The sequence below is a fragment of the Tympanuchus pallidicinctus genome, unplaced genomic scaffold (genome assembly GCF_026119805.1).
Source record: "Tympanuchus pallidicinctus isolate F22 unplaced genomic scaffold, pur_lepc_1.0 scaffold3, whole genome shotgun sequence".
Taxonomy (NCBI): Eukaryota; Metazoa; Chordata; class Aves; order Galliformes; family Phasianidae; genus Tympanuchus; species Tympanuchus pallidicinctus.
In genome coordinates this window covers 42,893,211-42,907,448 of record NW_026294747.1, presented here as the reverse complement: position 1 = coordinate 42,907,448, position 14,238 = coordinate 42,893,211, and the positions used below count along the sequence as shown (strand labels likewise).

At 36.5% G+C, this 14,238-nt stretch overlaps 1 protein-coding gene across 4 annotated transcripts in view; it reads right to left on the bottom strand.

The window, feature by feature from the left end:
• TDP1 (tyrosyl-DNA phosphodiesterase 1) overlaps positions 1–14,238 on the bottom strand; it is a 36,036-nt gene that overhangs the window by 3,159 nt on the left and 18,639 nt on the right. For all 4 annotated transcript variants that reach the window (XM_052696158.1, XM_052696162.1, XM_052696159.1 and 1 more), the window contains exon 15: positions 2,781–2,895. In XM_052696158.1, coding sequence (XP_052552118.1) covers positions 2,781–2,895 — 115 coding nt within the window. The remainder of the gene's footprint in view (positions 1–2,780; positions 2,896–14,238) is intronic.

Genomic DNA, 14,238 nt, shown 5'->3' with positions numbered 1-14,238 from the left:
AAAAACAACAAGTCCCAAACAAGTGGAAAGTAGAACCACTAAAGCAGAAAACTAATCACACAAACATATCTGAAAAGTGCAATTCACTAAGAAGCGAAGCAGATAAAATAGCAAAAATATACAGCAACTCGCTATAGCATGAAGTAAACCAGATTCCCTGATTCATTGGGTTAGTTCACTGTACAATCATTGCTTCCTGTTAATTTCTATATAAAAAAATTCTATGTAGTTAAATCAAGTTGCTATGTGACATGAAAATATTTCTGATATGATTTCCCTCAGAGAAGCCATCTTACAAACTCCTCACTTCAGAAGAACTACACTGCTACCAGCTACATTAAATAGCGTTATATTTTATTCCGTGTTTATTATGATCAAATGAAAGATCAACACAGGTGTAATTTAACTGCGGATCAATTATAAAGTGCACCTATGTGCAAGCTTGAAGTACAACTGAAAATTAAGAGAAAGCAACAGGAAAATTTCACGTGTGCTCCACTGAGGTAATACACTGCAATTACTCCATCGGCAACATCTTAAGCCACATCAACACATACTTCAGTGACCTATGATGACATTTCAGTGAAGAATCAGCTATTTCTCTGAAAGAGCAGGGCAAGGCAAAACAAGAAGATATCTTCCTCACAGTGATCTCAAATTACACTGTTCAAATTACTAAAAGAAGAGCAAGAATGTTTTCAAGATCGTTTCTCTAAGAAATCTTTTTTGTGCTATGCCTAAGTTTCAGTTTTAGAATGAAGTCTGCTGTCTAACTAACAAGGCAAGCCAGATCTATGTGACACAATAGACGAGGGGAAAAGGACAGACACCAGATCACTGTGTTATGAACACAAAATTTTAAAAGATTGTGGATCAAGACTAAAATTATGGATGAAACCAGATAGATAATTTGCATCATTTACTGATGAGATCATCACTATATCTTGTGAGAAATATTTTATTGTTTTTCAGGATTTTTGATGAATTTATTCCAGTGTAAGAATTCCCACATTGGAAGCCAGGTCCTATCTGATGAACACCCATTAATATAACAAAGTCATTCTGACAGAATGACAAAGAAGGACCACTACAAATAGATTATTTCCACACACTAAGGGACTGCTTTTCTTTCACTGTTATGTAATTATACACTACAATTCTGTATCACTAAGCATATCTCATTCAAAACTGGAATTTCTACAAACAGGAAAAAAAGAGTGCATTCTGGTATTGCTATCTTCTACTTTGAGCTTTATATGGCAAACAAATGGCTCTGCTCCTCACCATCTGCTTACTATGCTTCCCGTTTCTTTTCTTTCCTGCTCCTAACAGGAGTCTTCTGATTCTATGAAAGCTATGTATGATTTGCTTTCCCATGCTTAGACAATCTGAGTTCATGGAAAAACCCCTGGAGCCTTTTCTCTTTCAATTACAGGGATCAGTCAATATGGCTTCTTTATGGAAAGGATAATTACTTGCATTTCTGCTTCTCAAGACTTCATTAAAATAAATCTACACAACTCTCTGGAGACTTAGGGAGTTGATAACTGCATTGTTACTGGCTGATTATTTCATGAGTCCATCTCTAATATAGAAATTCTTTACACATTTTTTCCACCAAGAGGCTGAGGAACTGAAACAGAATATTCGGGAAAGACGTGGGAAGCTATAGGCTGCTGACTCTGCTTCAACTGCCAAAGCCCAGACAACTTGAGTTCTATCCATCTATTTCACAGGAGAATGCTGAAACTCAGAAGCTGGATTACAGACAAGCAAATTCACTAAAGATTTTTTTTTCCATGCAGGAAATGAAAAATTATTCAGAAAAAAAAAAGCCTCTATATTCATATGAAAGACACATGAGGATCACTAACACCTTAGATTGAATGCAGGGACTTAAAAATATACAACTACATTTTTGTCAAAAGAAGATTGCACGTTACATGCATTTGAGAATATACATATGGGCTCATTTTAAAAAATCTTAGCTTTAAAATTTCCAAAGTTTCAGCATGGCATTAGTTATCCATCAGGTACAGCTGCATATGCATCCCCAAGCACAACAAATTGCAACTGGCACTATCTAAAAATTTTTCCATAAGCATTGATGTTCACTGCATTTATTGGAACATCAGCTAATATCTAACCACGCAATTAGGAAGAGTCGAAAGTCGGGACAGTAATAGTTACAATACATAAAATATTCTTTCTCTTTTGCTAGCAAGTAACTCAGGCACAATTCATCACCCCTCTCTGACATTGATATTTAAATGTCTTCTATACTAGATGAAACAGTAGCAAGTAGATTGTATTATAATTTCTTCAGTAAGCCAGTAGTTTCTCCACTAGGAAGGACAGAGTAACATTTAAGAATAGCTTTAAGTGTAAAAGAATGAAGGAAGCTCATAAAACAGATACATTATCTTTGCAAGTTACAAAGTAACATGCACCACATTCCTGCAAATCGTAACTATTTTAAGTCCTGGGGAATCTAGGTGAAAAGATGCAACATCTCCCAATGCAGGTATGATTGCCACTACCAGCATGAGAAAAAGATGAATTCATAACCTAGATAACAATACAGAAAAATAAGAACCAAAATATTAAGTTCTTTTCTTAAAACAGAATGTAGGAGTGCTACCATTTCAAACGCAAAGTCAAGCTGCCATAATGTTACAATAAAGCTTTGGAACATACCTCCATTAAAACCAACTTAAAGTTACTCAGCTGAGCTTACTGCTTATATGATATGCTACTTGTCTTCCAAAGCCACATCTTACCTTTGCTTCCATACTGTTCTGGAGGCAGATCAAATGGCACAGGAAAAGATGTTGCTGAATCTTTACCTTCTGAAAGCATTTTCCCTTTCACATGGAAGTAACCGTTGTCCAATCCCTACAATAGATAGGAAACAAAAAAAACCATTGCTTTTTGAAGACAAACCCAAGACAAACCCAATTTACAGTAGATTTCTCAATAGCAGAACTTACTTTAAGAAACAAAGTTTTGCCTCTGTTACTGAGATAACATGCTTACTAGAGCACCTTCTTTTCATAAGAATTCAGCTGCTCTTACCACTACAATTGCAGGCTTTTTTTTTTTTTTTTAATAGAATTGGCCTGGCCAATTCAAATTGGTATTCAAATTGGATATATTCCACATTCTCAGCTGCTTTCACATCCACCAACTTATTTCCACATTCAGCAGGTAAATAGAGTTGTGACTTTATTTGTGAACAATTCTATCCAAATTCCTTTCCTAGTACATCACAGGCAGCAGCACACCTCAGTGGAGGAATATTTTGTTGTACTAATTCCATTTTATTCACATAACACTGTTGGCTGAACTGACAGCTCCACCTACACGCAGTATTCTTTTTAAACAATACCAAACTTTTACTTCATCAAGAATTAGCGCTGTAAAAACAGAAAATAAGGATTTGAAGAGACCTCTAGAGATTACTGAGTCCAACTCCCCTGCTAAAACAGGCTCCTTATGGAAGGTTACACAGCTAAGCATCCGGACAGGTCTTGAATCTCTCTAGACAAGGAGACCACAACACCTCTCTGGGCAGCCTTTTCCAGCATTCCGTCACAATGACAGTAAAGAAGTTATTCCCTGTTTTAGTATGGAACTTTCTGAGTTCCAGTTTCTGCCTGCTGCCCCTTGTTCTATTGTTGCTCGACACTGAAAAGAGTCTGTCCCCATCAACGTGACTCCAACACTTTATAAATTTAGAGGAAGCAACACTAATATGACCACACAGAGCACAGAAGACAAAGTAGCTTTATACCTTCTCAACTAATATTCAAGAAACACAGCAGTAGAGAAAAGGGAGAGCTACCAAAGACAACATCAAGCTATATCACAGCAGTTCTGGCAATTCAGTCCAAAATACTCCCTGGGAGTACAGAAGCTTATTTTACTTCATGACTGAAAATAACAGGAAAACTCTAGTTATAAAGTGTATAGTCAATGAATATAAAGATGTTAGAATTATGAAATAAACAAGAGAGTTTGGCAGAGCACATTGTAACAACAGAATAGACAGAAAGCTTACCCTCGTCCTGAGGTTGCTGCAAAACTCCAGAGGAGGGATCTCCAGAAGAGATCCTTCCTGCTGGTGGTCAGCTCTTAAATGGGGTCGAGGAGAGGTGCAGCCAGGCTCCACCCCTTCCAGCAGCACAGCTGAATTGCCTTCACCTGTGCTCCCATGGCTGGCTCATTGCTCACCTCAGGTGATCAATCAGAGATTTAGGCCATGATTCAGCAGTTCCCATACATGAAGAAATACTGTATATTACTTCAAGGACTAGATTTAAAACCCACTGTTTTTCCAACAAAAGGACAGGAGAAAAAAATAAACAATGACCACATGAACCAAGATCTGTTTTGAACTTACATTTCTTACACCTTTCAGGTCAGTGGAATCTTGATAAACTTCTTTAAAACTAACCTACAGCCTTTTGTAGAGATTAGTCTCCTCATATCAAGCAGTCCATTCAAAGTATACCAACACACAGGTACATTAAGGTTTTTAAAACTTTACAAAAGAGGACTTGAAATTGAATAATTAAACATGAAATCTAGAGTTACTTAGAAAAAAAAAAAATGCAACAATTGTACACCTTTACCACCAATGATCCCAGAGTCACTCAGAGATTGACAGAAACTTCATATAAAAATGTAAATAGTCACATAGCTACACTTATGCATGTAGTGGAAAGAACATGAAGCAGACAATGCTATAGATCTAAGCATGGAATTGTATAAGTGGAGCCGTGGCGGTGGAGAAAGCTTTTTTCCACATCCCACAGTAGTTCTGCTTCATTAAGTGAGGAAGCTGGGTAAGGTGCATCGCTAGACACCATAAATAAGTTAACATTCTAATTGCAAACTGTAACAGGGAAAGCAAGTCTCACAGAAGCCAGCTGCCTGTGAGCTTTTTTCTCTTCCACACGGAGATGACAGAACTGTGGAATGGCAGACAGTGCTTCCCTGGTGTATCAAGTTGATCCTCCTACTCTACAATAAACCTTATATACGTGTCAGATGAAGAGCACTGAAGTTAAACCCTTGTCTGACACCATCTTAATTTAGAATTTTTAGTAATCTTTGCTACCAAAGAATACAGTGTACAAGAACAACTACTTCTACATGCATAGTCAGTAATCTCTATCAATGTAACTCAAGAATCAGCAACAAATGCCACATCTATTCCTCTATGAAGTGTGGTGTATTGGGTGCTTCTTACACAGCATAAGAGAAAACACACCACAGAATGTACATTATACAGATTCTAGCATATTTTTAGTCCTTTTTTTTTTTTTAATCTTTCCTCCCTCCACCCCCCAAAAGAAATAAATATTTGTTTCTGCTTTATTTCTTCTACAACCCCCCTTTGTCCTGTTATTACTTCAGCATACATCTTTATCTTCTCAGATTTTGTTCTACACCTCCGTTGTTTTCTTTCTTGTTCCATTTCCAGTCACCAGATAAATTTTCCCCTCCTCTAAACCTTATTTCTCTGATGCTGTCCCACATCATCAGTAGACTTCATTTCAGAATTGCTTTCTTCAGCCATCAAGATTTAACCCACAGAAGTGTTCCATTCAGAAAACACTGAACAAAATTTTATTTACAAGTTTTCCTCAAAAACGTCCTGGAATGAAAGTCTAGGTTATAGAATACATTCTTACATTCAGGCTCTCTGAGGAGATTCTCTGAGGAGATTCACTTGTTTTCAAAAATAGCTCTCATGTCTATCTTCACAGAAGAGCACACAGAAATTGACACTGTTCACACTATTTTCTGTTTTGAGCATTTCCTGGATGCTGACAGCTCCCACCACCGTTTCCAAAAACAAATCAGCAAGATCTTGAAGAAAAAAAAACAAACAAAAAAAAACCACCACTGCCTTCTACATTTTGCTTCTCAGGCAAATCCTGTTCTTCCAGAACTTTTCTTCTACAGCAAGATTTTGTTCTTTGACATGTATGCTCACAGCAGTAAATTTTGAAATGCTAAGAGATACATTTCTCAGTTGGCAAAGTACGTATTTTTGTACTTACAAAATTTAAGATACAGTCATGCATTTTATTACTACCTTAACATCCTATGTTGTTAAAGTAGGCATTAGTAGGAAGAATGGGAAAAGGGAGAATGAAGTAGAATAGTTTTAAAAGTTTTTGCTACTCAAACAGAAGATAGATCAGAGATTATAAAAAACCACACACAAGACAAGGTAAAATTGTTTATTCCCACTTTAGTAGAGTTAGACACTAATGTATTTAGACACTACTGAAGTAACTTCTGCTAGAGACTGCTGATGATTCTACTGTCTTTATTACTTGGATGATTACAGGACTACTTTTTCCCCATATAGGTAAAAATAGAAGAGCCATCTTTCTGGCAAAAATGCTTAAAAACTCACTAGTCTGGGCAGTAAAGAATTAGGAATATGAAGAAACTTTACAGTAATGTAATTCTCTGGCCAGAACACACGGAAATCTTTTCTCAATACTGAAGTACATTTATTCAACTGTGCCATAGCTTATTTATTCCCAATAGCCCTAAAATGAAATTTGGGTACCCACATCCACAGCTCCTTTGCTTGCAAAACATGGTTTTGTCTTTACAACTTCTGAATTTCAAAACCTTATAACAGTTCTACAAACACTCTGAGCAAGGTTTAATGCCCTTAAGTTCACATACAGTGTGAGTGAACCAATACTTTATATTTATTTTCTGCCCACAATCAATTCTACACAGTGCAACTTTACTCTTCAGTTTATCTGGATGCAGGTGAAGTAGCATTACGTTGATCTGCAAGTCAGTTCTAAGTTACAGCTGAAATTGCTTCAGTTCACCTTGAATTCAGCAAAAGTGACCGACAGCTATCAAATCCATTTTCAGCTCAATCCTCTCCCCACAAGCAACTACGAAACAGCCAATATTTACCATCAATAAGGCATTTCAGAATCCGAAGTGCTATTTCTAGATGCCTGTGCTGATTATTCATTTACAACTGTGGCATCCAGTACCACAAGACAACAGTAATGGGTAACTTTCCTGTTTAATAGCAACTACTGTAATTGAATTTATATTTCCAGCAGCTCACTGGCTAGTATCACATTCTTCAACAGGCCATTCAAAAGATTTAAGAATTCCACAAACATTTTTATACCATTCTATGAGTCTAGCTCAGTTTTATCTTACAACCTTACCAGATACAAGAACAACTGCAGAAAGTTCTACTTTCTCCAGTTTTTTAGACAAACTATTTACTAAAATTATAAATATTCTGGGAATGTCTAATTAAATTATTACTTCAACATTCTTTCCAGAACAACTCCATACTGTAAGGCGATGGGTTCTGTCAATATATTTTACATATTAAAGGTGTAATTTATCTCAACCTTTGGAAAGGAATCCCCAGGAGCTGAAGGAACAAGCTTGAGAATGAGTGACAAATATGATATAAGAGGTGAGAAAAGGAGATAAAGACAAATGCTGTTCCAGTACCAGGATACAGCCATTCTGTAAACGTTGCTTTTTAATCAAGAGAAGCTTTTGATCTAATGTCAGCATCCACTGATTTTTCACTGAACACTAAAACTGTAAGTGATGAAAGCTGCAGCGGTGTTGAGAGCAACTACCCAACATATTTGATAGCCTACATTAGCACACCAGGCTGAGACCCAGCCTCAAAGCATAAGTTTTGAAAGCATTTAAACAAACAAACAAGACAACAGAAAAACTAGCATTCAAATGATGGCAAGAGAGAAGTGATCTACTTCTGAATCTGTATTCAGCAGAAAACAGAATCACACAATTGCAGGGTTAGAAAGATCCTCAAGAGATCGTTAAGTCCACCCCCTGATACTAAAGGAGTTTTTAAGGTTAAGAATATTACATTTATGCTAGGCAAGCCTTAACTTCTATCAAAATCAGTAACTAAAATTAAACTACACTAAACAGCCAGAAGAAACAGAACTATCAGGAATCAGCAGCATTAAAACAGCATTGCAACAGCTAGAGCGTTTTGAGACTCTAGAGATGCAGGAATGCTTTTGTTCTGTTTCAAAGCACTTAATCCAGTTTGTGTTGCACATATTTCTAGTGGTAGATAAACTTTAAAACAATACTGTTTTCTGTAAATGCGTTAATCTATTTCTACCCCTGACACTTTCATTTAGACTACTGTAGTACATATATATTAAGACCATACTGAACCAATAGAAGTCTTCACACCAAACTAAGTTACCTAAAGAATGCTTTTTAATGCAGTTAACTCTGCTTAACTTGTAAAACTACTGTATGTACGCACTCTGCAGTGTAACTTACATACATGCAATTATCTGATACTCAAATACAAGTGTAGATATTTATCCCTATGATAGAGAGATACGTATAGATATTTGTCTCTGCAGATATTTCCCAGTAAAAACAGGAAAAACTGCTGCAATTAAGTTGTGTTCTGAGGTCTGAAACTCAAACATGAAACTGTTCCACAAAGGCTGATGAAAACAAATAGGAAAAAAATTGAAAGGTCTGTAGAGAAAGCACTAATTAGGTTGCATGAAGAATCTTTATATTGCATATATTTTAATCACACTATTAACACAAAATCAATTTCAAAATGAAGAGAAATTAAATGTTTGCTTCTTGTTTATACAATTTGTCAGTCTTGGATGAACAACTTTGTTCAACAAGTTAGCAAGAAAGACTAACTTACCACACAGCATTCTGTAAAAAGCACAGCAGGCTAAGCAGTCTTAATGAGTGAGAAGAACATTGATAACATCAGTGTGCCACAGATTTATATCTGCATCTTATGTGCACTTTTTCCTCACTCAAATAGCATAGAAGAAAAAACAAACAAACAAAAAGAACAGAAAAGCAATAAGAATGATCAGTGCTCCACTCAAGAAAGCAATTGAGCAGGTTTAGGACTGTTGAGCCTAGAAAAACGAAGACTGTCTACAGAATGAGCAGCATAGAAAAGGTGAATAGGGATCAAGTCTTTATTGCCTCTTCCAATACAAGAAGGGTAAGCCATCAAATGAAACCAAGGTTTCAAAATGCACACTTCATATGACGTTGTTAAACTCAGCTAGGCATGCTGTGAATGCTAGATGATTACAGCATTTATAAAGAAGTTGTTACATAGTCTCTAGCTCAAGAAATCTTTAGAGATGCTATTATGTACATGCCTGCCCATTGCACTCTTCCCCATAAGCACCTGCTTTTGGCCACTGAGTTTCCAAACGTATTTTTGATAAGACAAAGCCATTCACCTTCTACTCCTCCAGCAGCTATCTTAGAGTCAGCAGTGTGGGGAAAGGGAAAGACTAAGGGGCTTGGCTATACAGTATACAGGCATATTAGCTTTTCTACAGGCAACCCCTAGACATTCGCACCTATTTTCCTCCAAACCTCTGATCAGCCCTTTCCATAGGCTGTAGTTCTAAAACCATACCAAAATATCATCTTGAATATCCTACAAGTTATCCTGGTTATCCTATACTCACTCACCTCTCTGCTCACTTTCCCTTCTTTCTTGCATCAGTATTCACCTGATCATTTTTGAGCTTATGAATGCAATTTGCACAAGTTTTCATTGCTTTTCTTCAGTTTGAGCTAATTAAAAGCACAAGGACTCCACTGAGAACCAACAGTGGTACAAACAAGGGAATGAAGACAGCCACAAACAGGCTACGATCATAGCAGGACCAACCAATTACGTAGTTAAGCGTGGTAAGTTAATTTATTACTTAGTCATGTTTGAGACAGATTTCAACCTACCTTTCCAGGTGGTAAATCCTCTAATAGACTGGTCTGCTAAGTCATGTATAGCAATTGTACCTGTCATCAGAGCACAATGTGGAGAGGCAGCAAAACATTCAAGTAAAGTTCTTCACTGTACTCTTCTGCTTCTGGGAGCCTGATCCTCCCTGCAGCAGATGTTTTAAGAGAGGCCTCAAACAGCAAACAAATAATGATGACTGCCATGGCCCCAAGATCAGTATCCTTTGCAAATCTCAGCTCATCCTTTCAGTCCTCAATGAGATCAAGATCTTGTCCTCGTTTGTATTAGTAATTATTGTGGTGCTGGTCTACTGTATATGTAGAAATTGGATTCTTTTACTCTGAGTAAGTACTTAAATTTCTGCTAGTCTTTTTTTTTTTTTTTCAAATACAATTACAAAATGTCTATAAACTCTGATGACAAAGAATGGAGCCAACAGGCAATATTCTCAACTCTAAAGGTTAATGATACCATTGAAATGAATGACTTTTCAGTCTGGGATCACAAGAGTGAGATTCTCTCACTGTAGAATCTAGTAATTCAATTGAAAAACAGTCTTGGAACAAGTTATCTCAAGTTACAGATGCTAAATTAACTCTCATTTAGAGATATCTGGAACCAGAGTCTTGAAATGCTCCTGAAGCCACATAAAAGGAAAAAAAGTCACCAAAAGTACTGCTGTCTACTACAGTATTACAAATGCACTTAATAAATAGCATATTACAGTGGTGACACCAACTTGTACAGGTATACCTGAGAAAGTACTTTGAACTAGTGTGGAGGCTGTTAGCAAGGTAATTATAATACCTATCACAGCTCCAAATTAGCTCCAGTTTGTGGAAAGTTTCAGCAGTTTTTTCTGAACACTCTGCTGCTGTAACTGTCAACTGGCAGTTCTCAAGAAAGAAACATCCTGCATGCATTTAACTATTTTTGGTTTTCAGATATAAGATTGTGCTGTGCATGCATCACAAGGATAAAATCACACTGCAATAAAAAACAAAAAACACATCAGTCAAGGTTCCAAATCCTTGATGCCTACACTTAAAACTTATTGTTTTTTTGTTTTTTTTTTTAGCAATACTTATTCACTTCATGACAGTGACTCATCTTGCCACTATGTTTCACAAAGCCATTAGGTTCCCAAACAACCACATTCCATTCCAAACTACTCCCACCCCACTGCAAAATACAGCATGTTTACACTTTCAAGTCCACGTTCAGCATGCAAGTGTGAGTTCAATATTACGAGTAATGGCCCCCGGGTCTCACATTTGAAGCTGTCAATATTAAATACAACATTTATTTTCCACTTCAAAAATAAATGACAACAATGCACAGAAACTGCGTTTTTTCATGACAGAATTTTTTCTTGAGAGGTGGACACTCCTAAGATGAGAACTAGAACTTCACTATTGAAGACTGACAAAATTCCAAGTGTTAGGTAAGACAGCATGACCAACTACCACAGACTTGAAGCCTGTTTTTATACGGGAAAGCCCCAACAGATACCAGGAGCAGTGGAGTAGATTCAGTGGACAGCCTACACTTGTCTCTTCAATGTGATACAAACTTACAGGCATACCAGGAGATACTGTGCATAGAAAATCACCATTTTTTCTTCCCTTTTGCCACTACAAACATTACAAAACAAACATTTTACATCCCATTATTTACTCATCCAAACTGAATTTTCAACAATGGCTCTTCCATATTGCAGGAAGGGTTTACACTGCTTGCTACTTCAACTAACGGCAAAAATAGCAGAGCAACACAGCAATAGGAGATACTGATCTTCTGAACATAGCAGGGATTGGAACAGAAGGAACAGGAATACCTTGACTATCTTCTCCAAAAACAGACTGATTTAGCAGAAAAATGGCTTTTACACATTATAAAATTAACCCCAGAGAGCCCTTTATAAACAAATTTAGAGTGTGCCCGTGAACAAAGAATGCAACCAAACTACTGTAAAAACTTCAATGAAAATGTAATGCAATATAACCTCCCTTTCATAAGGAACAGAACTCTCTGCAGTCCCTAAACAGAAAAGAAAAAAAGTAGTCCTAACCAATGCCTTTTTCTCCTCTCCACCTGATGACCAGAAGGCTTGAGCTACATTCTGAACTGTTTACCCATGAATAGTTATCAAAACAGTTCTTTACAGTTCACATAAGATTTGTAGTGGAATAACTGAATTTCCTGTGTAAACAAGCCTACAGGCTTCTTTTAAAGGCTGGAGCAGATGCTTAACAAGTATTAAATGTGTTTTTAATCATCAGTAAACTTTGCTTTGACTGAAACTTAAATCCAGTGTCCTTTTAATGCAGTACAAGAATGAAAATATATTTCTATTTTTAGTAACTCAGTTTCTGAAAAATGGCTAAAAACATCTTGTTTCAGCTGCTAAGACTGGTGCCAGCAGAAATAAAAGCTTTAACAATTTTCATCAGAATGACGACTTTTGTAATTCTAGGTGTTTAATGGCAGGTGGGTCAAACTAATTTCAAGAAGGTAACACGTTAACTTCAAATTGCTGAAACTCTGTGACTGCTTAAGAATCTTATCTTTCTGATCATTAAATGCTCCTTAATGTATATTTCGCTTCATTAAAATAAAGCTCGATTCTATAATGAAACAGTTATTTATAGAGAAACCTGACAAGGGAGATCCTAATTTTTAGGAATGAGGAAGAAGGTTCAAGTTTTTTTCCATAAATTTTATCTCTGGGAGAAATTCTGGTGATCCTCTCTATACTGCTCCATGCACAAGAAATTCTACATAGAACAGAAGGTTCAGAATGGAATGTAAGCCTGATGTTGTCACAGTTATACATATTTTCTTCTTAAAGCTTGTAGATCACTCAGATGTGAAACAGGTACAGGCAACTCTTGGCAAAAAGATTTATGTTAACTCAAGTACTCCTTGTTTTCTCCCCATTTGATGTATGTTTTCCAAAAGCTAGTAATCAACAGAAAAACCAGACACAGAACAGAAATACTGCTTTTATACTAAATGGCTGCTCAATCTGACCTGTAAAGGTTGTTAAAAAAACCAACAAAAATATATCCACTAAAAACAATTACGCTACTACAATAAATTCTCTGCTCAGCAGCATCTGGAGATGACCACAGCCAACTTGTTAGAATGTTGTTTTGTCCCTTTAGGTCAACAGGATTTAAAAGCCCTTCCACAAATTGTTTTTGCACTACTCTTCACTACTGCCTTATTAAATGTTTAAAGTATTACTAATTGTATAAAATGTTTACTCCTGTGGTGTTGGAGTTAGGGTGCAACACTATCAACACCAATGCTCCCTACTGTAGGAAATCATCAGAATTTTTTGCTTCAGTCTCTAATTAATCAATTTCTAAAAGTTGTCTCCCAGAGAAAAGAAACCATGGCTGGAGAATGATGCCTGAGACTGACACTGTTAATCTTACAGAGACCACACTACAACAGGAATGCCTTAGTAAGAGTCAAGAGGAAGATAAGAGTTCTTCAGCCACAGCCAAATCTTTAGAATTAGTAAACATTCATTTAGGAGTGCATTACAGACCAACAGAAGTGACTAAACATTGTATGCATATTCGTGAACATTATCTAGGAAAGATGTATTCTTTAGAAAAATATTCTAAATGATTTTTGGCATACAAACTTTCTCGAGAAACTTGCAACAAATCCTCTGAAAAAGAAAAAATTTTACAGAGGAAAGAGTTTGAATTGCTTCTGACCCGAAGCTATCTGCTGTTCATAATGTTTTGGTGCCAGTAGGTTCACAAGGAAGAAGCAGCAGGAACAAGAGATTTTTTTTTTTTTAATCTTCCCATTATTAAGCAGCAGGTTTAAAGAAAAAACAACCTACACAAAAAATGGATCACTTTCCTCAAGTACAATGATTAAACTACAGAAAACAGCATCACAGGATTTTGTCACAACTGAAACAAAGCAAGAGTGATATGAACCTGATGTGTTAAAAAAACACATCTGAAAAATGCTCAAAATACATCATTGGGAATACATGCTAAAGAGATAATCACATGTATAGTGCTTATTGCACCAAACCCCATAATGTATAAGGGCTGCATTCACATTGGATGCAAGACAGATCAGCCTCATGCCTCACTAGAACATTTCCATGTCTCCTAGTTCTCCGCTCCACAGGCTAAACTAATGGATATTTGGGGTAAAACTTGTCTTCAATGTTCTGAGAGTGTTATCCCCAGTTTGGATGATATAATCCTTCAGCATTTAAACTCTTACTTATGAAGTTCTTAGACCCACATAATAATATTAGAAAATAATTAGAGGACCACCTTGTTCTCAGAACAGAAAGCATAAGAAGAAACTGTCACATGGCTTCGAAATACTATAAGCTTCCTGACAGAGAAACACAGGAATTAGTAACTAGATTTATTCAGTTGTGT